Raw genomic sequence first — 26,024 nt, 5'->3', positions numbered from 1 at the left:
TTATCCTTTGGCCTATTGCTTGAAAAATTCACATATCTGAATTATCTTTTAAAAAAAACTGTCACTTTATCATTCTTCACAGGATAAAATTGCATTTTTTATTCTGTCACTAATATGGGAAAAATCACCTACGGGACTAGTTAGAGAAGGCTGTTTAAGAGTTTTGTTCAAATTTAATTTCAAAAAAAAAACAACAACAGATTTTTGAAGATGGTTAGCAATGAATTGGAACAGATCATGCTGTGTAAAAGATTAGTTGGGATACACTGATTTTCTAGACTGTAGCCTACACCAAAAACTCAATTATAAACCTAATTACAACTTTAATTGTTAAACAATCAACCAGACTAATTTTTGTTGCTGGGTGTTTTGTTTCCCGCTGACTCATAAGCAGGTGCACCTGCAGGTGCTCACTCTGCCATCATCATGTGACCTAACAGCCCCACTCTTTTCTGCTTTCTGTATTAGTACTTTTGACATCATATATTAAGTGAAAAATATGCAAAAGCTGAGGTACAAACCATACGTCTCTGTGTAGGGTCATAAAACTAAGAAAGAATTTGTGGCAGGAAGGTAAAGGGGCAGGTGCCCCAGGCCAACAATCCCACAGTATATTTGAATAATAGTCCGTTAGCTCTTCTAACACCAAAATTCGTTGTAAATAAATTTGGGGAAATTTTCAAACTATGGTGATTTGGAATTTGGAAAACACATCATAATAATAGTAGATTTTAAAATTCTATATTTTTAAACCTTCATTTTTATAGTAAATTTACTGAATATAATTTTGTAAGTTTATCAAGTAAAAATTCTGAGTAATTAATCAAAATGTTAAGGAGAAAAGAAAAAGAAAGGCTTTTAGGAGTCCCTGTGGCGAGTATAAAGACAATACAAGAGGCATTCAATAACTTTATGGGTTAGCTATATGTAAGTTGCAATCTTTGTGAATATACAGGTGGCATCATTTTATGTCACTGAAGTGTCATGGAAAGAAAGTTAATTATCTGACTGATTCTACTAGACAGAGCTAATTTTACATGCAAAAGAGATACCAAACCCTGGAATTTGGCTTATTACAAAAGCAGTCCATGTTTATATTCCTCAAAAGTCTAACACGGAGAAGATTATTTCTCAGAAAATAATATTCCAAAGATTTATTTTTTTAATTTTCACAAAAAGTTTAGAACTGAGTGGCTGCTGATATGCAAAACAGAAGAACACTTTTTTTTTTTAAATCCAGGATGTATTTCTCAAATGAAATTGTATGGGGCTGAAATTTACAATGCCAGCAGCTGGAAGCAAATACAGAAACACTTTAAAGTAGCATTACAAGATTTATTTTTACACACTTAAAATTCAAAAATTCTTCAGAGAATATTGGAAATGGAAAATGTTTACTTTAGGAGCACTCAACTATGTGTTGGTTCAATGTTAAACTGTAAAAGAATTCATGAAGCAAACCCAACGTGTGGTTCTTAGTTTGCTTTTAAATAGATTTTAAATAATTCGAGTGGTAAAAAAGAAAAAAAAACTTTAATTATCTAAGACTATATACAGAAAGTGTCTCATGGATGATCTAAAATGGTAGAGAACCACCTAATTTTGTATAAAATTACATTGTTTTGGGCATTTACTCTGCAGCACTCATCCAAAAGAACTTTTCTTACTGAAGAAAATGCTCTAAATTAACCACATGTGGCTATTGAACACTTGAAGTGTGACTAGTGTAACTGAATTTTTATTTTTACTTAATTAATTTTATTTAAAATTAAATAGTCACATATAGCCAGGGTCTACTATATTAGATAGTGCACCTGTAGTCTTTCTAACTTACAACCAAAAGTGGAGGAAAAATCAAATTTCTGTGGTATACATAGTGATATCCTGTCCAGATGTTGCATTCTCTCAAGGAAGAGCTGAAGTATACATAGTTGCATATCTTGATTTACTTAGCTATTTTTCCAATTGAAGTTTAAGTTTATTTTATAGTAAATTTGAAGTGAAGCTATAAAGAAACCAAACGTCTTCACTGTAATAGGAGATAAATACATAAAGGTCAAATGCTATATATATATAATTTCTTAATTCATAGAAATGTATATTATTCATATACATTTAAATAAATATGACTAATTTATATATAATTAAATATGTATTAAAACTAAACCAGTCAAACTAGAATGGGAACAGAATCACACATGGAAAGTTATCAGCGGGGAGGGGGTGGGGGAGAACAGGGAAAAAGGTACAAGGAATAAGAAGCATAATTAGTAGGTAGAAAATAGTTGGGAGAGGTTAAGAATAGTAGAAGAAATGGAGAAGCCAAAGAACTTACAGTGTAGCCCATGGACATGAATTAAGTAGGAGGAGGGAATGCTGGTGGGAGTGAGGGTGCAGGGCAGAGGGGGATAAAGGGGAGAAAAGAAATGGGACAACTGTGAGAGCATAATCAATAAAATATACTTAAAATTAAAAAAAAACCTAACAATACACCTTTATGTAGATGATGAGTACATCTTAGTTGACATTAGGTAACACATATTAACATTTTTATCGATACGTAAAATCAATTAATTAAAAGTGAATTATAGAAAAATATTTAGAAAACAAATAAGATTGTTAATAAAAGTCAATACTATATTATCGGATGTTATTAATTTAGGGGATTAAAGAGAGATTGTTGAAGGGACCAGAGACTACTATGAGCAATTTTATGCCAACAAACGGACAATCTAAAAAAATGGATAAATTCCTAGAAACATACAAACTAATAGAACTGAATCATGAAGAAACAGGAAATGTGAACTGACAAATTACTAGTAAGGAGGTTAAATTATTAATCAAAAACCTCCCAGCAATGAAAGTACAGGATCAGAAGTCTTCACTGGTTTATTCCAATAATAAACCTTTATTTTTCTTTCTTTAAAAAAGAAGTAGTACCAATCCTTCTCAAACTTTTCCAAAATGAAAAGGAGGGAATGCTTCCAAACTCATTTTATAATATCAGTGTTACCCTGATGTGAAAACCAGACAAGTACAGGATAAAGGAAGAAAGGAAGAAAGAAAGAAAAGAAAAGAATAGAATAGAAAATAAAAGAAAAGTAAAGAAAAAAGAGACAAGAAAAGGAAAGAGAAGGGCAGAAAGAAAGAAGAAGGAAGGAAGGAAGGAAGGAAGGAAGGAAGGAAGGAAGGAAGGAAGGAAGGAAGGAAGGAAGGAAGGAAGGAAGGAAGAAAGGAAGGAAAAAGAAAGAGAGAGAAAGGGAGGGGAAGGGAAGGGAAGGGAAGATCATGGGTCAATATCCCTGATTAACACAGAGGCAAAAATCCTAAACAAAATAGTAGTGAACAGAATCCAGAAGTATACTAAAAGAATTATACACCACAATCTAGTAGGATTTTATTCCTGGAATGCAAGAATGGTTCAACATATGCAAATCAATGTGATTCACCACATTAACAGAATGAAGGATAAAGATCACATAATCACCTCAGTAGATAACGGAAAGTCTTTTTTACAGTTAAAAATCTCAAAATTCAATATCATTTCATGATTTAAAAAAGACTCCCAACAAATTGAGTATAGAGACATATCTCAGTGTAATACCATATATTAAATAAGACCTTCTATGACAATCTCTAGCTAACATTATACTCAGTAGTAAAAAGCTGAAAACCTTTCCTCTGAGGTCAGGATATCTACTCTCGCCACTTTAATTCAACATAACACTGAAAGTTCTTGCCAGAACAATTAAGCAACAAAAAATATTAAAGGCATCCAAATCAGGAAGAAAGCAGAAAAAATGTCTCTATTGAAGATGACATATATGTATCTCCAAAAAAAACTCCACCAAAAAAAATTAGAACTGATAAACAAATTCAGTAAACTTTCAGAATACAAAATGAATATACAAAAATCAGTTGTGTTTTTATACACTAACTACAATCTGTTGGGAAGAGAAATTAAGAAAATAATCCCATTTACAATAGCATCAAATGAATAAAATATTTAGGAATAAATTTATTCCATGAGGTAAAATACCTGCACACTAAAAATCATAAGAAATTAATACAAAATTGAAAAAGACAGAAATAAAATAGCCCACCTTTTCTGGGTTAGAAGAATCAATATTGTTAAAATGTCTATAATATCCAAAGCAATTTACAGATTTAATGCAATCCCTAACAAAATTCTAATGTCATTTTTCACTAAAATGGAAAATACATTCCTAAAATTCATATGAAATCACATATATCCAAAACAACCTTGAGGAAAAACAAAGAAATTAGAGACATTATACTTCCTGATTTCAAGTTATATTACAGAGCTACAGTAAGGTAACAGTATGTTATTGGCATAAAAACAGACACATAAATCAATGGAACACAATAGAGAGCCCAGAAATAAATCCATACACGTATGTTCAATTAGTTTAGGACAAAGGAACATGGAATATGCAATGGGGAAAGGATAGTCTTTTCAATAAATGGTTTTGGAAAAACTCAATATTCACTTGCAAAAGAATGAAACTGGACCTCTTCTTAATCATCTACAAAATATCAAGTAAAAATGAATTAAAGATGTGAATATAAGACATGAAACCATACAACTAGTAGAATATAATATAGGGAGTAAGACCCTTGACATTGCTCTTGACAATGATTTTTTTAAAAAACTTTACACCAAAAAGAATGGCAGCAAAAGCAAAAATAAACAAGTGGGATTACAACAAACTAAAACTCTCCTGCACATCAAAGGAAACAATCAACAAAATGAAAAGGCAATATGTGGAATGGGAAAAAAATTACAAATCCTATACCACATAAGGGATCAGTATCCAAAATATACAAGAAACACATGCAAGTTATTAGCAAAAATGAAATAAATCCAATTGAAAAATGGGCCAAGGCTCTAAATAGACATTTTCTCAAAGAAGACATACAGATGGCCAATAGGTATGTAAAAAGCTGTTCAATATCATTAATTATCAGGAAAATGCATAACAAAACCACAGTGAGATAATGACATTACACTTGTTAGAATGTTTATTACCAAAGAGTCAAAAGAAGCAAATGCTAATGGAAATGTAGGGTAAAATAATTCTTTTACACTGTTGGTAGGAATGTAAATTGGTACAGCAACTCTGGGGAACAGCATGGAAAATCCTCAACAGATTAAAAATAGAACTACCATATGATACAGTAATTTCACTTCTGTGAATGTGGGAATAAGACAATAAAATCATTAATTCAAACAGACACCTGTACTTTTATGTTCACTGCGGCATTATTCACAATAGCCAAAGAATGAAAAGCTCCTGTGTGTCAGTCAGCACAGGAATGGATAAGAAAAATGCAGTATACATATATTGTTCATTTTAAAAAATAAAGAAATCCTGCTACTTGCAACACCATTGATGAAATGGGAGGGCCTTATGCTAAGTGAAATAAGCCAGACAGGGGAGACAAATACGGCATGGTATCACATATATGTGGAATCTAAAAAAAAAGAAAAAGTTGAACTTATAGAAACAGAGTAGGGTTGGAAGACAGAGGATAGAGAAAATCTGACAAAGGGGAACAAAACTGTAAGAGTAAATTCTGAGGACCTAATGCATAATATGGTGACTATAGTTGATAATACTCTATGTAATGTATAGCAGAAATTTTCTTTGACAGTAGAACTTGTGTTCACATGTGTATATGTCTGGACAGGAGGTCTGTCCTGAAAGTATCCAGCCATGTACTATGAAAAATAAAGACATTCATGGAAGAAGATACAAGACACAAGAAACATTGTACATAGGACAATGATGCCACAGTTCTCTTCAAAGTAGGCATCTTGGGACAGGACACAGTTTTCTTAGTGTCTCTCCCACTGTTCAAAACACTCTGCAAAATCCTTTGTTGAAATTGCCATCATCTTCCCCATTGTATTTTCTTGAAACTCATTGATGGTCTTAAATCTCTTCCCTTTCAAGATGATTTTAATTTTGGGAAAAGCCAGAAGTCATAGGGAGCCAAATCTGGGCTATAGGAGGGCTAAGCCACCTGGGTAGTTTGATGTTTCACCAGAAAAATTTGCACAAGATGCAATGCATGAACTGGCACGTTATTGTGATGAAACGAATTGTGCCATAACACATTTCATGCCAAGATCCTGCATCAAAATCTCAGACACAGTTGCTTTTGGAATCCCCAGATCAGCTTCTAGTTCTCACACTGTCAGCACGAATCTTTGTGGATTGCAGCCAGTGCACATACAATATTCTCAAGTGTTCTCCTTGTTGCAGGCCTTCTAGAACATGGATCACTTCCAAAAGGTTCTTGGCCATCTTTGAAGCGTGCATTTGCTCCCCACTTTTATTTGTGCTGCACTCATTGTGTAGTCCCTCAAAGCCTTCTGAGTCATCTGAATAGTTTCTGTGGAGGAATGTTCAAGCTTAATGCAAAAACTGATGCAGATTTGAGGGTCTACTTGCTCAGTCATTTTTAATATGATGGCCACATAGTAAACAAGCTCACCCAACTGTGTCTACCACCCCCACTGACGAGTACAGTGAAGTTGCCATTGTTCTTGCATGTGCATTCCAGTCCACTCTCCTTGGCTGCCAGGTTACATCAATGTCACAGAAACCATTATCCTTATATTAACAATGGATAGACTTTTTCCTATATGGTAATGGTATTATTAATTAACTTAATGGTGAAAAATTTTTACACATTATACATGTATAAAATCATCATGCTATATACCTTAAGTGTACTGCAATTTATTTTTGAAGTATACCTCAACAAAACTGAAAAATAAAATAATAATAATTTTAAAAAGTAGTTAACAAAAGTCTTAATTACCTTGACTTATTTGAGGGGAATTAAGCAATTAAAAGAGCATAGCATTTAACATGGATATAGGAAATTTTTATACAGCCACTATATAACTAAGAATTAATTTCAGAATGATTTGGCATAATACAGTTTGTTTATTCCACTAACTGAAAAATAAATATTTAAGTCCTAAAATCCCATCCTAGTTTCTGAAAGACATCAACAAAGGATAATTTTGGGTCAACCATGATTTCGAAATCAACTTCTTAAGAAATGGAGACTTTATATATAAGACTATGAAAATTCTGTGTGATACTTCTGCAATATAATTGGCCATATACTGAAAGCCCATTCTTCAGAAATGTTAAAAGTTGCTGTCATTTTTATGTCGCTTTTGTCATTTGACAGTGAATGTAAAAACAGACTGTAATGACTTTTATTAAGTTTATATGTGACCAGTTTAACAGATGATGTTTTCTCTAAGAAATGTTTGTGAAAAGTAAAATCTGATACTCTTGTTTATAGGTCCTGACCATAGCAGACAAGAAAGTATGAAAACTGGCTGGGAGGAGTGAAATTAGTTATGCTGATCAGCATGGTTTATTGTTTCTTGGGTTTATTTCTGTTTTTTTAATGCTCTTTTAGGTGGAATTTTTTGATCAACTACTGCCAGCTCCTTGAAAAGATGGGTTGTTCTAAATTGTAACAATAATATGAATCTTTGAGAAAGACATCAGACGGTTATACGTTCCACTGTTTAAAGGTATTAAATAAAAAGTTTTATAAAGTTGGGTAAATGACAATGTTTTGAATATATTTCACTAAAATAATCTACATAATTTTGTAGGTTGAAAAAAGTAAAAGTCTTTTTGTTCTTGTTTTTTTCATATTTTTTGTTGATTATTTAATTTAATTATTTTTGTTATATAGCACTTCCATTTCTATAGGTAAAAGTACAAAACTGTAACTTTTGGAAGAGTATTGAAAATTGCATGTAATTCAATATAAATTTGTTCTGATTTTATATTGATACAGTTTAAACCTGTAGGCAAGTTTTATATTTTTACCATTATATTTCATTTTCAATATTACCCTCAATCAAGCATGTATTGAAAATGGGAGAAAAACAAACAAAACTGATGCTAAACTTTGTTCAGCATTAAATTTGGATCATTTGCCAGCTGATATCAAATAAATGCAACTTATTTTCTTCAATCTCATTTACCTCAGTTGTATGGTGGTTGCAACATAATATCAATGGTATCCTCATTGTTAGAAGTTAGGTTTAGGATTTGAGTGCTGCTTGTTGGTCAAGTCACTGTGATTAAGGCTCAGTTTCTCTAGGGATCCTTTTAATCATGTATAAAATGGGGTAGGAAAACCTTCTCTTTTCAAAAACCTAATAGGATAAAGAAAAATACTACAAAACTAATTCTACTTTTTTTGATTAGCTTCTTATTGTAAAAAAAAAAGTTGCATTTTTGGTTGTTATATGAGTTTTTTACAAGTTTTGGATATTATGGGGTGCCTTTTTGAGATATGTCATTGGCAAATAGCTTCTGTCACTCAGTAGGTTGTCTTTTCATTTTGTTTTGTTGATGGTTTTCCTTGCCGTGCAAAAACTTCTTAGTTTAATGTAGTCCCAGTTGTTCGTTTGTTTGTTTTAATTGTGTTTCCCTTGCCTGAGTAGACACATGCAGAAAAATATTGCTGAGAGCAATGTCAAAGAGTTTACTGCCTGTGTTTTCTTCCAGGAGTTTTATAGTTTTGGATATTACATTTAATCCAGTTTTAGTTTATTCTTGTATATGGTTTAAGAAAGTGGTCTAGTTTCACTTTTTTGCACGTACTGGTCCAGTTTCTGGATACCATTTATTGAAGAGGCTGTCTTTACCCCAGTGTATATTCTTGCCTCCTGTGTCATAGATTGATTGACCATATAGGCATGGTTTCATTTTTGAGCCCTCTAGTCTGTTGGGCAGAGGACCCGAATAGGCATTTCTGTAAAGAGGACACAGAGACGGCCAGTAGACACAGGGAAAGACATTCAATATGAAGGGATTGAGAAGTACAAGTTGGCAGTTACAAAGTGGTCATGAAGATGCAAATTACAGGAATATAGCCAATAATATTTTAATAATTATGTGTAGTGCCAGGTGGGTGCCTGACTTATGAGGGTGATTGCTTGATAAATTATGTGAATGTCTAACCATTATGCTACATACCTGAAACTAATATATTTAATGCCAGCTGTAATTAAAAAATAAAAATTAAAAAGAAAATAAAGAGAAAAGAAACAACAGTCCCGAGGTGAAGCCCCTTGTGCTCAGCACAGCAAACCAAGACTTATTTGCAGTTTCGTCCCCTTCTAGGAATGTGACCTTAAAGCAATCAGTCTGGAATTTCCTGACAGACAGTAGAGAGGTATCTGCCTGATGAGAACCCGCTTTCTTTCTGCCAAAGAAAGGTGACCTTGCCTGAAAGAAACCTTTCCTTTCCTTTGCTGATAACTTTCTTTTCCTATAGTTTTGCCTATGAAAACCTTCCATTTTGTAATTCTCAGAGCACCTCTTTATTTACTATGAACACTGCCCAATTCGTGAATCATTCAATAATGTCAATTAGATTTTTAAATTGACTTGGTTGATTTTTTATTAACATTTTATTCATTGTGGCGGAAATGTATTGACAAATTATTTTACTTTTAAGCAGTAGATTTTAGCATCCTCTTAGAATCAGAAAAGATTTCTGTGGAAACTTTGATTTTTAAAAAGATAGAGTATGTCTGTAATTTAAAATAGAGACCTCCCAGCATAATAATAAGAGCATTGTGAGTGACTAATGTACTCTATGACACACACTTCCTATGAACAATAATGTTCTTTGAGAGAACATAATCTTAGACATTTCAACAGTCAATTGGAAATTTCCCTGTTTGAGACCAGAAAAAAAATCATCAAAATTATTTTTAAAACAATGATTTTTTAAAAGAGCGGTATGACTTTATATAAGTTCTCTTTTCAATATGCTGTGAATTAAAATTTCTGAAAAAATTCTAACAGCTTAACAATGAGCAACTTTTTAAGTGGTTCAAAGAATCAAGCTCAACCACAATTTGATGTAAATATGAAGCCTTCAGGATACATATAAGAAGCACCAGTTACAGTAAAATAGCAAAAATACAGACTCTTTCTTTTTTCCTAACCAATTGACAACAGATTTCATGCTGTGAATATCTAGCATTTGCTTTGACAACTAGGCATATATTTATATCTATTGTTGTTCTAGTCAGGGAATACATTAACATTATCTCAGTTGATTTATTGCCAACTCATCAGTCTTCTGACATTTGTCCAGGTAACTGGACCAAGAACACCTAGTGAAGACTGGTAATAAAAGACACTGATATTTTTTTGTTCTTTAAAGGGTTTTGGTTGGCAGAGATGATGTTGAACAGGCAGTAGGTAAACAACACACAGACCCACTGAATTGCAACACTGGGGATATTAGATAAACGGTGCCATTTGATGCCTTCTACTAGAGTAAAACCACAGAAATGACTGGCTTTCCTCTCTAGAATTCAAAACAAAGAAAAACAAAAACAAAAAGCCACCCAACAGGATTATAACAAACAGGAAGAGAGACATAGACACAAAGCTTTGAATCAGGATGGAATTCAAGAAATATAGTATAAAGAGAATTAAGTCTAAGTCAAGATAAAAGAAATATCTTGGATTTCAATTTACTAGTAGTCCATAGAGTAGCCAAGCAGTTATCTGAAGATGGTACTAAAATTAAAATCAATTCTGTAGCCAACAGAATTTCAGAAGGTAAATTATTAAATGAAATGAATGAAAAGGATTTATAACCCCTATTACTATTTCTAGTCTTTCAGATATAAGAGAATCTTAATGCTTAGATATTGTAAATAATTTTCTTTGCCATTTTTCAACATAAACCAAGTAGGATACTCCTTAAAGATAACAAGCGAAAAAGAAGAAGAATGTGAGAGAGGAAGGACTCATGGGCACATGGGCACAGACAACAATGAGGCGATTGCAGGGGCGGGATAGCGCGGCTGGGTCGGGGTGGAAGAGGATATGGGGGGATGGTAATGGGAAAATACAATAAAAATAATACAAGAAAAGATAATCCATGTCTCACCTCCCTAATGTGTGTTTGTCTTATAGTTTGCTGATTACATGTTTGTTTTGAGCCTCATCCTATGTAGCTGATTGATTAATAACTCTAGGCTAAGTACCTTTGGATAAGTGATCACTGATGTATTTAATTATGACTAGTTACTGTAAATATCAGTGTTGTGCCTTATTTGCCTGTGTCCCTAAGTAATATGTTCTAGTTACTTGTATTTCATCGCTAAGAATAGAATTGTACTGTATATCCATTAGAATTCTAAAATTATATGGCTATAGATGAGATTCCCTTGGATCATATATTAATGCAGTAGAAACATTTGAACAAGTTGTTAAAAAACAGTTATGATGAAATTTTTGATATTCTAGACATTTAATCTTTGACATATTTGCTAAATTAACAAAATATTTAAGAGAATAGATTAAAGTCTTGATATCCTAATATCTTAATTAGAATTTCAAAACTTTTTAATCAGTGGATTTTTTGCGATTTTGAGTGGCAGAAGAGATATGACAGCATTGACAAAAACATGTAAGGAGGAAGGAACATATATTCCTAAACAAACCTATCACAATAAAGGTTTATACGGACTTTAAAAATGAATTTTAATTAGGTAAATTAAAATTAAGATATAATCCAGGATACGAATCATCAAAGAAAAGTAGTCATGTTGACAAAACCAGTTATTCACTCAATAAGTATATACTGGAAGCCTACTGAGCACAAAAATCAGGTTGAGGATCCCAAACACACATATTTCTCAGTCTTCACTGAGGTGAAGGCAGCAGTATTAAAGGTTGTAATACAAGTTGCTCAAAGAACAACAACACGAAGTCACGAAGTTTAGGTTAGGATCCAACTAAGTTGTGGTAAATAAAGAATATATTTCTGTAATTTAGTGGCTCTCAAAATTCAGTTGTATTAGAATTACCTGGAATGTCTGTTAAAACACAGTTGGGTGGGTCCCTCCCTCTGAGTACCTGTATCAACCTGGGTGGAGCTCGAGATTTTTCTTTTTCTTAATAACAATATGTGAGCTACAGATTAGATATTCCTCCTTTTTTTTGTTTTGAAGAAAATAAGGCTCGGAAAGGATAATTAATAGGCCAAGTGAAATTAAAGCATTGTTTTTGTTAAAAGTATAGTAAAACATTTTTTGTGTGTAATAAAAGCAAAGGTCATTTTAAAATTTTTCTTTGCTCTGATTCTATAATAATCAAGAGCTTACTTAGATATGCCATGAGACTTCTGTGCAGATCTACCTTATAGGAAGTTCCTGTATCTTGTTTGGGAATTCCATTTAGATCATATTTTATGGAAGAGTGCATCAGCATCCTTGTTTAAAAAGTACCTACTTGAATCAATACAAAAATTGTGGTATACTTCTCAACAATCAAAGGCAAGGAACTACTGATACATGCCACCATGAATCAACATTGCAGATATCATTCTAAGCAAAAGAGCCTGCACAGAATACACATATATTTCATGTTTCTCTTTTTTGATGTTCTAAATTTCTGTACCATGAGAAAAGTGAGCTGGTGATTAGCTAGGGCTAGTGACAGGGAATGACTCTGAAGGGACTCAAAACTTTCAAAGGTGATAAAAATGTTTTTTAGGTAATAGGCACGGAGATTACATGGATATAATCTTTTGTCAGTGAAGATGTATGCATTTCAGTATATGTAAATTTTATCTGGAAACACAGAAAGGGTGCTGCAGAGTATAAGGACATATATAGACAAACATCCCCTGGTAGAATGTATAAAGGTGATGAAGTGGAATGATGTATACCGAGAGTTCATTGTAATATTTTTTTTTATTTTGCATATATTAAAAACAAACAGACAAAAACAGCTCCTTGGATTTTTGTCATGCATCCTATACTAGCTATCTGGAACTTAATCATCCTTAGGTTAGTTAAGAAAACAAAGTTCTTAAAACTGCAAAAAGAGCTAGTTTTGTATTAATTCTTCTAATAATTATTTACCTGACAGTGTTCAAGGGGGTTAAGTCAGATATTACTGTTCACTTTGAACAAATTATTATTTGTAGATCTGTTTACAATTCACAACCTGCCTTCTCCTTCTTTCTCTCTGCAAAAATTTTGAAGGGGGTTGTATTTTTTTTTAATGTGAATAAAACTGTAAGATATAGGCATTTAAAACAATTTCAATAAGGAGAGATAAATAAGTGGGGGTAGGCTGGATGGAGGGCACAAAGAGGGAAATACTGGGACAACTGTAATAGCATAAACAATAAAATATTTTTTGACAGGGAACAGGAGTAAAAGTCATTGCAGTTAATCAGAGATTATTAGCATCCAGGACAAAAGTAGAAATACAATGCGTTGTATCTTTTCCTCTCCTGTGTGTTATCTAGACATTCATGTGTTCAAAAGAGATCCTCTCCCCTCCTCACTCTGGCATTATATTTATAAAATAATTGTTCATCTGAGTCCTCTGTAAGTACCTGAGTAATATATGAGATAATGTCATTTATTGAAATGATATTTTGTCATTGAATCTAAAATCTTTCTGACATAGAGTTTGCCCAAAATGATTAGTAGTTTCATTTTTGTTTAAGAATAAAAGCAGCAGCTAAGACTACTCATATTGCAAAAATTGTTCTTAAAAAGTATTCTAAAAGAATGATGAAAACAGAAAAATTATCATTTGGCAAATACCACAATAATTGTAATATACAAGAACAATTGATGGATGCTAACTTTTATGGGGGAAAGTATGATAAGAAAGAGGTGTTTACATAGTCACATAGTATCTCTCTAGAAGATGTTCATTAACTACAAAAGAAAAAATAATAACCATACAATAGAGAAAACTGTTAGACATTACTATAAGCAAGGGATTATAGTTAGCATCACAAGCCATGAGACATATCCACTGCATGTACATTCTCCTATGATGCACTGAAGAGGACATACCATTTCTTCTACAGCATCTCTGCCAAAAATGCATAACCACAATACAATCACTACAAATGACTGAGCACGCTCAGCTGAGGGACATTCTATAAAATCACCTGCCAGTATTCATGAAAGGGTCAAGGTCATAAAAGAAAGACATCCAGATCAGACAGCATTAAGAAAACAAGGCAACTAAATGCAGTATGGAATTCTGGATTGAATGTTGCAGCTGGAAAAAAAAAAAAGTAGTAAGAGACATAGGGAAATTTGACAAAAAAGTCTGTAATTGGTTAATAACATTGTATTAATGTTAATTTTATAACTGATAATTTTACTATATTATGTAAGATGCTAATGTTAGAAGATGCTGGGATAAATGTAAATCAATTAACTTTATTTGTAACTTTTTTGAGTGGAAATTATTTGAAAATAAAATAAAAACACATACTGAGATTGCTTAAGATTGACAAACATTTTACCAGATATGACTGAATTCTACATTTATGAAATGACCTGGGTTAAAATAATGTCAAAAGTATATGTTGTCCTCTGGGCAGCTTGCCAACTTCAACAGAGTATTCATAAAGTATCTACTTTTTGGCTGCATTGCAGACCATTGATTTGTCAGGAAGATTTAGCTGCAGGTGTAACCTCCTGAAGCTGAGGCATCCCAATCCAGGGAAGTTAGAGCATTTTTGTAAGAGAGCTGGACTGAGTTTTTGGGGATGGCCAGAAGTTATAGATGATCACTTTCTAACTTTAATTCCAAATTGTAATAATCAGACAATAGGCTATACAAAGTATAGATTAATGAGGTCCCAGATAATTTTTTTACATGGATTAAAGGATTAAAGGGGTATTTTAGAAAACAAAGCAACAATCAATAGACTCCCCCCACAAAAACAAAATCAGAAAGTATAACTCATATCTCAATTTATGTCTTTCTTGGAGAAAGTTATTAGTTGATTTGTTAAGTCAGAACAGCTGGACTTGAGTAAGATCATTAGTAAAGTCTTTTGTGATATTTTGTGGAGAGCAAGGAAAATATTGGCAGAACACATAAATAACTGCATGAATTTTTTGTTAGTTTAATTACTGAATAAAATGTCATGGTTAATGTGTTAGTATCGCCCTGGAAGAAGGTCCAAAGAGCTTTCTCCTAGCCAAGTCTGTATAAATGTAATATTTGTCAATGACGCATTGGACAGAAATTCAATGATGCAGTGAGCGCTTGCCAAAATCACAGTTGTCTTCACTCTGCCACATGACCCCCATTATTAAGAACCCAGCTTACAGGGAAAGAGAAAGAAGTTTGATGCAAAGATGACCGTCTCTGTGCTGCCAGAGACTAGCCAAGCCAATGAGATCTCTTATTATAGGGAGCAGCACTGCAATTATATTAACTCCACTTGTTTTCAGCATCATTTCTCATAACTTTATTCATCTAACTTGACTACGTGTACCCACAGACTCTGGATTTAAAGTTAGTACAGCCACCCCAAAGCAGCAGGTATTCATGCTTTTAGGTCTTTGTACACGTTTTCTACCTACACGGAGTGCCCGCCAATTAATAATATATAAAATAGTTCTTCTTTGTTCATGATCTTGTAATTTATTAAGACATAATATCTATTATATAGTTTTAAAAATATTTATTACAACAAATGAGTAATCCGTAATTTGAGAAGGTAAAAAATTCACTTTTTAAACATGGAGTGGTAAGATTTTTTTTTTTTTTACTTTAGTATCCCTTGTTTAATTTAGGTAGCATGTACTTATAAATTGCAACCTTACAATGCTTACAAGAATAATTAATATTATCAATGAACTTACCAACACTTGGATAACCAGGTGTAGAAGGATCTCCTCCTGGATTCAATGACACCATGAATGTGTCATAGTTAAGATTTGCAGTGCTTGGTAAGTCACAAGGATCAACATACAGAAGGACACCTCCAAATCCAGCCTTTTCCAATAAGGAAAGCTAAAAGAGAAGAATGAACTATTAAAAATATTGCCATTTGCATTAAAAGTTCATACACTGCCATTTCATGAATGTGACTGACTTCCCTTTCTGGGTTTTATTTTCCTTTTAAAATAAACAGATACTTCAGATTTCCCAGTTATCAAGCACAGCCAGAGAGTTATTCTACTGACCTCTCCCCTTTATTCTCCATCTCAACAATATTTAAGCAGTATGCTTATAATGACTATCTATCTTTTACTTGTCTGAACATGGACTTTCTCCCTCTCTCCTTTTTAATTGGCAAACTGGATATGGAGTTTCCAATTTCATGAGATTGGCAGATATCGACCACAGGCAAGATTCTGTTGTAGACGGAGAGCTGCTGTGGCCATTACGTCGTGTCCCTCCCCAGAGCAGAAGTCCCTAGACTATTCCGGTGCATTTCCTCAAGGGCCTAGTTCGTCATCTCAGTCGTTAAAATGTTAAAATGCTTTCACACTGTTTGGACATCAGCCACTTTCCTGAACCTCCTGATGGCCCCCACTATGCTAGTCACTCTGGTCTCTGCTCAGGGTGTCCCACCTAGATCGCCCAGTTAGAGCAACTGAGGGGTATACTCACAGGAGAGGGAGAGGCCTCCTTTTGAATGGTGAGTCCCTCCCTACTCTGTCTCTGTCTTTAAACGTTTTGAGAATAGCCTCTGATTACTTTATTTGAGACATATTTAATGTAAACATTCCTCTCTGTTTCTTAGTAAATATACAATAAATATGTATGATGGGACAGTGAACTTGAAAACATCCCATGTTCTCTTTGTTTTAACCTGTTATATTAATTTTGGAGGATAAAGAGCTTTTTCATCTTGGTGAAACTTAGGAAGCACTTGCATCTACAACATGATTGTAACTACATAAAGGAAATAATGTATAGATGTATAGCAAAATAAAAACTAATAAAAATGTTCTGTACTTTCCAATTTTTGGTGTAATAAACAAGTGGGTATCGTTTTTATTTTTAAATCCTCACCCAAGGATGTATTTATTGACTTTGGGGGAGGGAAGGGGGAGAGAGAGAGATCGATCACCAATATGAGGGAAACATGGATTGGTTTCCTCTCTACATTCCCCAACTGGAGATCAAATCTGCAACCTAGGTGTGCACCCTGACTGGCTATTGTGGAGCTTGAACCCGCAGACTTTTGGTGTACAGGAGGATGCTCCGTTCAACTGAGGCACCTTTTCAGGGCTGTATTATTTTTGTAATAAGAAAAGCATAAGACGAACACTGAAAACCTAAACAAAATGTAATCGTCTTTTACATGCCTTCTATAACAAATCACTCTCTTCAGACATCTGTGATTTTTTTTTACCCCATCAAGTGGGCAGAATTTTGAAAGAGTGGAAGAATAAAAGAAGAAAACAAAGAATTTGTAAACACAGGGCCAGATTTAAGAATGACTCTCCAGTGCTCATACAAAAATCCTTAAACAAAGCTTCTAATGTGTCTAAATGCTGAAATTACTATTCTTTAAAGAATGATCAACAGACTGATTTTGAATGTTCTGCTCATTATGAGATAATACATTATGAAAAAAGAAGAAAATTTACTTTTTTTAAAATTACTGAAGTAATTAATGATTACTGGAGATGGAAAAGATACAGGGGAAAATGTTAGCATGTTAGAGTTTCTAGACCCTCTTCTTAGGGCTTATGCTCAGACGCACTTAAACACTTACAAAGTAAAAGCATATGTCATAAATACTATTTTGCAATCCATTTTTACATTTAACATTAGATGCTAACCATTTGTCCATGTTGATATGTACATTTTTATATAATTTTAATAGCTGTATAGTAAACATATATAAAAATATTATAAAGAGAGTCCATCAAATGTTATTTAATCGATCCTTATTGGTAATACAAATTGTTTTATTTTTTAAAATATTGCACTGCAACAAACTTCCTTATAGCTAAATCATTGCACAAATATTTATTTTCAGGAAATAAATTTCTATAAGCAAAAGTTCTAGTCAAAATATTCCTGTTTTTATTATTTTTGATAAACTAAATTCCCTCCAGAAAATCCATTATGCTATATTCTTTTATATATATGTGTGTGTGTGTGTGTGTGTGTGTATGTATAATTTTTAAAGATTTTATTTATTTTTAGAGATGGGGTAGGGAGGGACAGAAGGAGAGAAATATCAATGTGTGGTTGCCTTTCATGAGCCCCCCAGTGGGGACCTGGCCTGCAACCCAGGCGTGTGCCCTGACTGGGAATCGAACCAGAGACCCTCTGGTTTGCAGGTCGGTGCTCCATCCACTGAGCCGCTCCAGCCAGGGCGATAATGTTACATTCTTACCAGCCATATACGTAAGTACTTGTTCCCCTTCATATAACCAACATTAAATACTAGTTTAAAAAAAAACTTGCCAATCTAGCTAAAATTATTTGTCCATTTTTTTTTAAATTGTAAGTTAAATTTATGTGTGCTTGAGATTTTGGCCACTTAAGTATTTTGTTTTGAGAATTATCTGCTGGTTAAAAACTATTTTTTATGATTTTTAGATTACTTTTCTATTTCCAACTTTATTTTGAGTGTTGCTTTGTGCAGGTCATATGTTGGATTTAAGACATAAAGATGGATAAGTCTGGCAAGGTCCCTGCTCTCAGGAAGGCTAGTTTATCAGTGGAATAACCAACAGTTTTCATTGAGTACTATGCCCAATTACAAGGCAGGGAGTGGTTTCCAGGAGAAGGATGTGGGGCCAGGTTCAGGGTCAGGGGAAAGGGGAAAATGGTTCTATGAGAAATGTCTGTTGTGGACACAAGACAGGGATGTGGTGATCTCTGTCTTTAATTAAATTTGCTTACCTTGTTTTAGTGAGATAGTTAAATTATCTTCAACACCTCTCCTAAAAAAGTCAATATGCTAACTATTTGTTTAATGTTTATGAAATCTAGTAATTTAGATTTAACTTAGTTCAAAATAAAATGCTAGAGTTGCATATTTTGTCTCTTCTGATTATATCTGGTACTATATTTTGATCCCTTTTAATACCAATATATATTACAGTATTTTTTTTTCACCTGATGACCTATAATGAAGCAATGTAGCCTGGTAATATACTGGCTTTAGCCAGAGTTGATCACCTTCCTACAGCCCCGAAAAGGCAGTTTTATAAGTGATTTTATCCCCTCATCCCATTCTGCCTGCAGTGGTTGTACTTGAAGTTGATACCTTTTCAATGTTGTCAGATCTGGTTCCTGGTGCCATCCCTACTGGCCATTATATCTTTTAAATAAGTAGATTAATTTAATGACTCAATTTCAGAAACTGTTAATTGCTGGATTTCCAATGAAGTTGTCAGAAGAAGAAACTGTCTATATTAAATCAAATAAAAAGTGTTCCTCTGCATTGTTAGTATTGCATTTTGAACATGGTGAGGAGGGACTTGCCTAAAATGTTCAAATGATCCAGTATTCTGGTGGGATTCTATTTTTAAAAATGCATTCAAAGTCAAGTCAATGAAAAAAGGATGAAGCTCATAGTCAGTTGGGATGTCTGCTTTAGCTGGGGGCAGAATGTCCTTGGGTGTACAAGTGAAAGTTGTTAGCTCTTCTGATCACCTCTCATAGCTTGAGTCTTAGGATGACAAGTATACCGGGGGTGCGGGGGGTTCTAATTTTCTAATTTATGAAAAAGAGGGCAAATGTAAGACCAATATTTCCTGACATCAACTTTCAACTCTCTTTTGTTTCTCTTGCTCAAATATACTACGTACATAATAGGTTTTAGGTTCTTTGTCAGGCTCACCACCTTGTAAACTAACATTTGACCTCAGTAGGGCAAGTCAGAAATTAGAATGGAGACAGAAAAATGGGGCAGGCAGGTGGTGTTGGGTCCAAGGGTGGTAAGGTCATGGAGAAGCAAGCCATGGCCACTGGCTAGTGTGGCCTACTGACACGCAAGGCTGCATTCCCTTGGAGGGGCACAGTTCTGAATTCACACAAAGCATCATAGGAATGAGGTGGTTCTCTGTTCAGAATCAATTCCCTGACATCTGCAAACTAGTCCATGAAAAAGGAATTCAGAGAAAATGGAGGTCTGAGTAGACAAGAGAGGGAATAGCATGAATAGACTCCATGTCCAGCTGTGTTCCTTTCACTTTGACGGGCTGAAGTTTTCCTCCCTTTCTTTAAACAAGTGAAAAAGTACTAGACTGGGAGATGGTACTGGATTTTGATATCCACCCTGACACATACATAGCTATGTGAGAACCCGTAAGACCTTTCCAGGCCTTGGTTTCACCACCCATAAAATGCAAGAATGAAACCACATTCTCCTTAGAGACCCATTTTGTTTTAAAGGAAAACAAAAACATGCAATCTAATCCTGTGATTTAAAAAAAATGTTTATTAGCACATTTATTGTACTTTTAAATATGTTGTCAGGTATGACATTTGCTTCTATTTTTTTATTTTATCTTTATTGTATTTTTTCTTACCATTTAGCCCTCTTATATACCCCTCCTCCCAGCAATCACCACACTGTTGCCCATGTTCATGAGTGAGATTTTGCTTTTAAACTTTGGTCAGGAATATACTTTTCAAAAATAATACAATTTCTAGGATTAAGAAAATCTTTCACATAGTTTTATGATACGGGTTCTTACAACAAGAATAAATATTACAATTTGCATTAAACTTTTGTTAGGAAAAATTAAGGAAAATTTAAATTCTGCACATTAAAACTCTTATGAGTAATTAAATTATTGTGTTCTTATCAAGTATATTGAAATATTAATTTCATCTTTCAAAACTCTTTACACTGCTTATACCCTGAAACCTGTTGCATAGCTATGACAATTGCAATAAATCATACAAGGTTAAATAAATAGTATTTTAATGCAGTTATCAACATTTTGCTTATATTGGGAATATTTCTACTTGAATAAGTACTTCAATCAGTATTTTATTTCCATGAGAAAAGGTAAATATTCTGTAAAGTTACTGAGCAAGTTCATTCAAAACATCCATCGTGATAATTACTTATAACATGAAGCCAAGGATTCCTCCTCCCCAAAAGAAAAAAATCACATTATGTTTCCATGAAAATAGGAATTATTAAACCAGCATCCTCCACAATGCCTCCTACCCTCTTTTATTCACCTCAGAGAAGCACTAAGTGCTGAGAGCCAACATAATCCTTGCCCGAGTTTCCATGAGTAATAAAATCTCAATGTGCCCTAGGTGACTCATATAGCTACTAGACTAGTAACAGAGATGGTTCTGCTCATTCCATGATACTTTTCTGTTTCTACATGTAGTCAGTCAAATTCCCTCAAGTTATTTCTTTGCTGCACCAATAAAGAAGTCACCGCATAAAGCATTTATGATGGCTCCAGTCCCCAAACTGAAATTTTATTTTTTATCCCCAGAAATTAAAAAGGATTCGGTGGGTAACTTTGGTAGCACTAGATTGTGACCTGCCTGAAGACAGAAACTTTTTAGCTTCATTTTATATCCCCAATGTCTCAGATAGTGCCAGTACCAAAAACTTATTCTATTATTCGGTGAATGAATGAGTGAATGAATGAATGAGTATATGAGTATAAGTGAATTACAAGAATGTTATTTTGCTCTATAGTTCATACAGACTGACTGAAAAACTTATGCAATACATTTTCTTGTGGCATAATATATGCACATTAGAATGTGTGGGCAAGTCTTAAGCAATCGTGTCTCTGAAAAAAAAAATACCACTATATGTGTCACATTGCTTCCTTATACTTCTCTAAAATATATAATTAAAACACATTAATTTTTACTTCTTTTATTTTGTTTTATGTTTTATCTGAAGGTAAAGTGTGGTAGAGACTAGCCCACTGGGATTTGAACATGTGAATTTGTTTTGTTGATAGTCTTGGAGACAAAATGTCTTTGTCAACTTCAAGGTGGCTTATCCCATATTTCTTCCTGTGAACCATAATAATACATCTCTCCTTGTATATAGAATATAAAGCTAGGTTTTATCATTTTCCAAATAATCACTTATGAAATAAATGGTACTACGAATCCATGGACAGTATAAGCACTTGAACAGATTTTACAAAACATAAAACTCCCTGGAAATTACTCAGTGGTAGTAGTCCGATACCTGAAAATGGTCCAGCATAGGTTTGTATTCCCAGTGCCTTGGGAAGCCAGCATGTAGGTACCAGGTGGCTGTATGGTATTCAGATAATTAGGGGGAAAAAAAGACATTAAAAATAAAATCATAGCCAGGGAGAGTAAAAGAGAAAGGGCTCTGCTCTATTTCCTGCAACTTAAATTGTCTCATTGATTTCTATTCTTACTTTTCAACTAAAACATCTTTTCTATTCCAGAAGGAGGATGCTATTATTGTCATTTAGATAATTTATTTCTTCACAGAATCCAGGAAGGCAATATCAGTTAAATTCCACAGCTAAATTTCAATCCATTCACCAATGCTCCTACAGTTTTCAGCTTACCCATTTGAACCCATTGAATGTCAGCCCTGCCTGCTTTATTTAGTTTCACTGGTTAACAATGCATGGGATCCCCGATCTACCAACTGCAATCAAGAATCAAAGGAGAAAGCTTGTGTTTTCCTCTGTCATTTAGCTTCTTGAAAACATTAGTCCAGAACTAGAATAATTTCTCTGGTCTCCATAGCTAGAAATGCTTCCTGAGTCTTCATGTGGGAAAAAAAAGGCGGGGGGGGGGGTGTCAAATATAACATAAGAAGACCTTAGATTTACAGATAAAATTAAGGACTGTTGTTATGGGCTGAACTTTGCCCCCCTAAAGTATGTATGTGTGAGTCCTAACCCCCAGCACAGGTCAGCACTATATTTGGAAATAGAAACTTTAAAAAGGTAACTAAGATTAAATGAGGTTGTATGGCTGGCTTTAATCTAGTATGACTAGTGTCTTTATAAGAAGCAAGAGAGGCATTAGACATATTTGAGCACAGAAAAAGAAGCATGTGAGGACACAGCAGGAAGGTGGCAGTCAGCAAGCGAAAACTAAAGGTCTCTGGAGGGATCAAACCTGGGGGCACCTTGGTCTTAAATTTTCAGGCTCTAGAACTGTGAGGAAATAAATTTCTGTTTGAGCCACCCAGGATATGGTATTTTGTTACGGCAGCCCTAGGAAACTAATACTCCCACATAAATTATATATCTGCCAAACTTTATATAATGATTCAGGGGAAAAAATCTGGATTATATTCTAGATATTCTGAGTCATCTTTAAGTGAAATCATTAAGTACTAATTGTACATCTACTATGAGAGAGATATTGTCTCAGAAGCTATTTGCTGATATTTATTCAGAGCATTTGATATGTCATTTCTATTCCCATTATATAGTTGCTGAAATTGTGATTCAGGCAAGTTAAGAGCTTGATCCAGGGTCAAAGCTAATAAGTGATAATGCCAGGGATCAAACTAGAGTTTTCAGAATTCAAGTCTGGCAATTTTTCCATTAAGGCACACCTTTTCTTTCAATTATACAGCCATCCTTTACAAAGAAAAATAAGCCAGTGAAAGGGTGAATTTATATAACACATCAGATGGTTCTTGCTGTGATCTGTTCCTGAGAAGACACTGAAATCAATACTGTGTGAATTATACGTCTGTTTATTTAGATTGCTAAAAAGACCTGGATTTTTGCTAAGTACTGTTATGGGGGTTATAGGTATTAAAACTGCAGATTGTGTACATTTTAGATTAAAGATTCATGGCAATAGTAAGAGAAAAATAAAAACAAAATTTAAAAAATATGAATTTAACATTTCATAGCACATTCACATTCATTTAAGTAGCTATGTTGTATGTGAAAAATAAAAATAGCAGACATAATTCGTGACCATTTATTAAGCAGATATGTTGACCTGAGAGCTCAAATTTTATGTTATTCCTCCTTTTTGGACTTGTTTTCCCTAGTAATAGTTTTATTGTTTGACCCTTTTATTATGCATTGCATTGTTAAGATGCCATTAAGGAGGTTTATAGATTCCAATTTGGTTTGTTATGTTTCATAAATAAACTCATCTTTCTTTGTTAGTGAAAAAATAAGACTACTTTTGTGAGGAATATTCACTGTAATCAGACTGAGTATATACAAGGCATAATCACAGCATATTTTTTGATTTCGCTGAATATCTTTACTTGGATTTCAAATTGCTTTACTTGATGTATCCAAAGTTATTTAAATAATTCTAGTGACATTATTACTAAGTAATGACCCCTGCTTTTGTAAAAAAAAAGTTTAATCCTGTTGCCAGAGTTCTAAAAAGTATCCTCAATTTTCATTATTACAATTCATAAAGGAGGGAGGGAGGGAGGGAAGGGCGGAGGGAGGTGGGAAGAGAAGGAGAACTGAGGGAAGGAAAGAAATCTCTTATTTTATAAAGTATCCTCAATATAGAAATATATATATTTCATTCCATTTTAAACTAATTTCTCATTGTGTCCTGTGGAATTCTGTCCACAAATGAAGTAACTGTACATAAAAATAACTAGATAAAGACCACATAGTTAATAGCGGATTTTAGACTAGATAAATATGTCCTCATAATTTATTTTTCTGTGCTTTTACCATTAAATCATACTATCTCTAAATAATATAAAAATTAATGTGAGTTTTCAGACTTCTTATTTTTAAGTTCATGTTATTTGGCGAACTTCATAATGTTTTATGCATGGAAGAAGCCTAATCTTTAAAAGAAATCTTTAAAAATAGGAACCTATTTTTTCTAATTGTAGCTTTAAAATTTTGAAAACACTTAACTTTATTTCTCTGCTCCTATCTCCCTATCCATGGTGGACCCATCTGTGTAATATGGATCCATTATTTTAGGCTCTAGGTTGAAAATACAATGATAGAGTGGGGATCAGAAAGTATTAACCAAAATTCTTGTATTTTCAGGGACATTGGAATGAAAAAAAACTCAGTGGCCTGCGTTCTTTTCCTATGTCAAGGTAGTTCATGCATTGAAAACATCAAAAAACATTTGTCTTTAACAACTTTTCTAACATGATTTAATTACTTACAGCCAATATTGGTGGGTACACAATTTTTATTAGTTAATATATTGATAATATTATGAAGTGCTTGTATTTATCTTTCCATTTGTACATATTCTATTGCTTTAAAACCAAACAAATCATATTCATACAGAACAGAAAACATTATCAGGACCATCAATATTTAGAAATTAAGTAAAAAAGACAGAAGCTTCTGATTTAAAAATTACTATTTTTGTGTTTATATGTGAGTATATGAGAGAGGAAGAGACAGGCAGTGGAGAGAGGGAACATAACTTCACATAACCACATGCATGCTTCTCCGGGATTATGCAATTTTCTAGTTGAATAAACAAGGTCAAAGAAAAAGCATAGAATTCTTCACATCATTTAGTCTTAGAAAATTCACTTTCTTAAAAGTTTAAATACATGTTACCAATATTTTTAACTAAGAATATATTTAACTGAAGCTGTAATAAATGGGGAGAAACCCATCAATAATAAAAAATAGACAAAATATCTCTAAAGATATTGCCAAAATTAGTTAATTGTTTAAGTTTATTGCCCTTTCTGATTTTTATATGTTGATAAGAATTATTTCATGTTTCTATTCCTATTGTCTACATAATTGCTTCTGTATCAAAAATGCTAAACAGGGTTCCCAGTTTTCTTGCACATAAATAGAAAAAAGAAAACCTCAGTGACTAGATGTATGTCTGATGTTAATTATGTTCTAATTTTTATAGCATTATGAATTATCATATAAACATTCAAAATAAAGTCAAGTTTTAGGATTTTTGTTTTTTAACTGAATTTTTTGTATATACCTTTTCTCCAAGGTTGGGCATATGAAGGGAATATATGAGAGAAAATTAAATCAATATTAACACAAGAAAGCATATGTCAAATAACCTCTAAAATTTCACTTTAGAAAGACTTCAAATCTTGCACCACTTGCAAGTGTTATATGACGTTTAAAGCTGTTAGAAATACATCTACATTGGTCTGATTATTTTGATGTAGCTTGGCTTGCTACCACCATGGACTAAGTGTAAGAGGTCTTGAACTTGATCAGCCATTAGCCAAGGGATGTT

The 26,024-nt window shown here is 33.4% G+C and overlaps 1 protein-coding gene across 1 annotated transcript in view; it reads right to left on the bottom strand.

Moving 5' to 3' along the window:
- NAALADL2 (N-acetylated alpha-linked acidic dipeptidase like 2) overlaps positions 1–26,024 on the bottom strand; it is a 796,061-nt gene that overhangs the window by 386,063 nt on the left and 383,974 nt on the right. The window contains exon 5 of the mRNA XM_054575719.1: positions 15,740–15,890. Coding sequence (XP_054431694.1) covers positions 15,740–15,890 — 151 coding nt within the window. The remainder of the gene's footprint in view (positions 1–15,739; positions 15,891–26,024) is intronic.

Source organism: Pteronotus mesoamericanus, unplaced genomic scaffold (assembly GCF_021234165.1).
Source record: "Pteronotus mesoamericanus isolate MK-2021 breed Mesoamerican mustached bat unplaced genomic scaffold, CSHL_Meso_final contig_116, whole genome shotgun sequence".
Lineage (NCBI taxonomy): Eukaryota > Metazoa > Chordata > Mammalia > Chiroptera > Mormoopidae > Pteronotus > Pteronotus mesoamericanus.
This window is presented reverse-complemented; position numbering and strand designations above follow the sequence as displayed.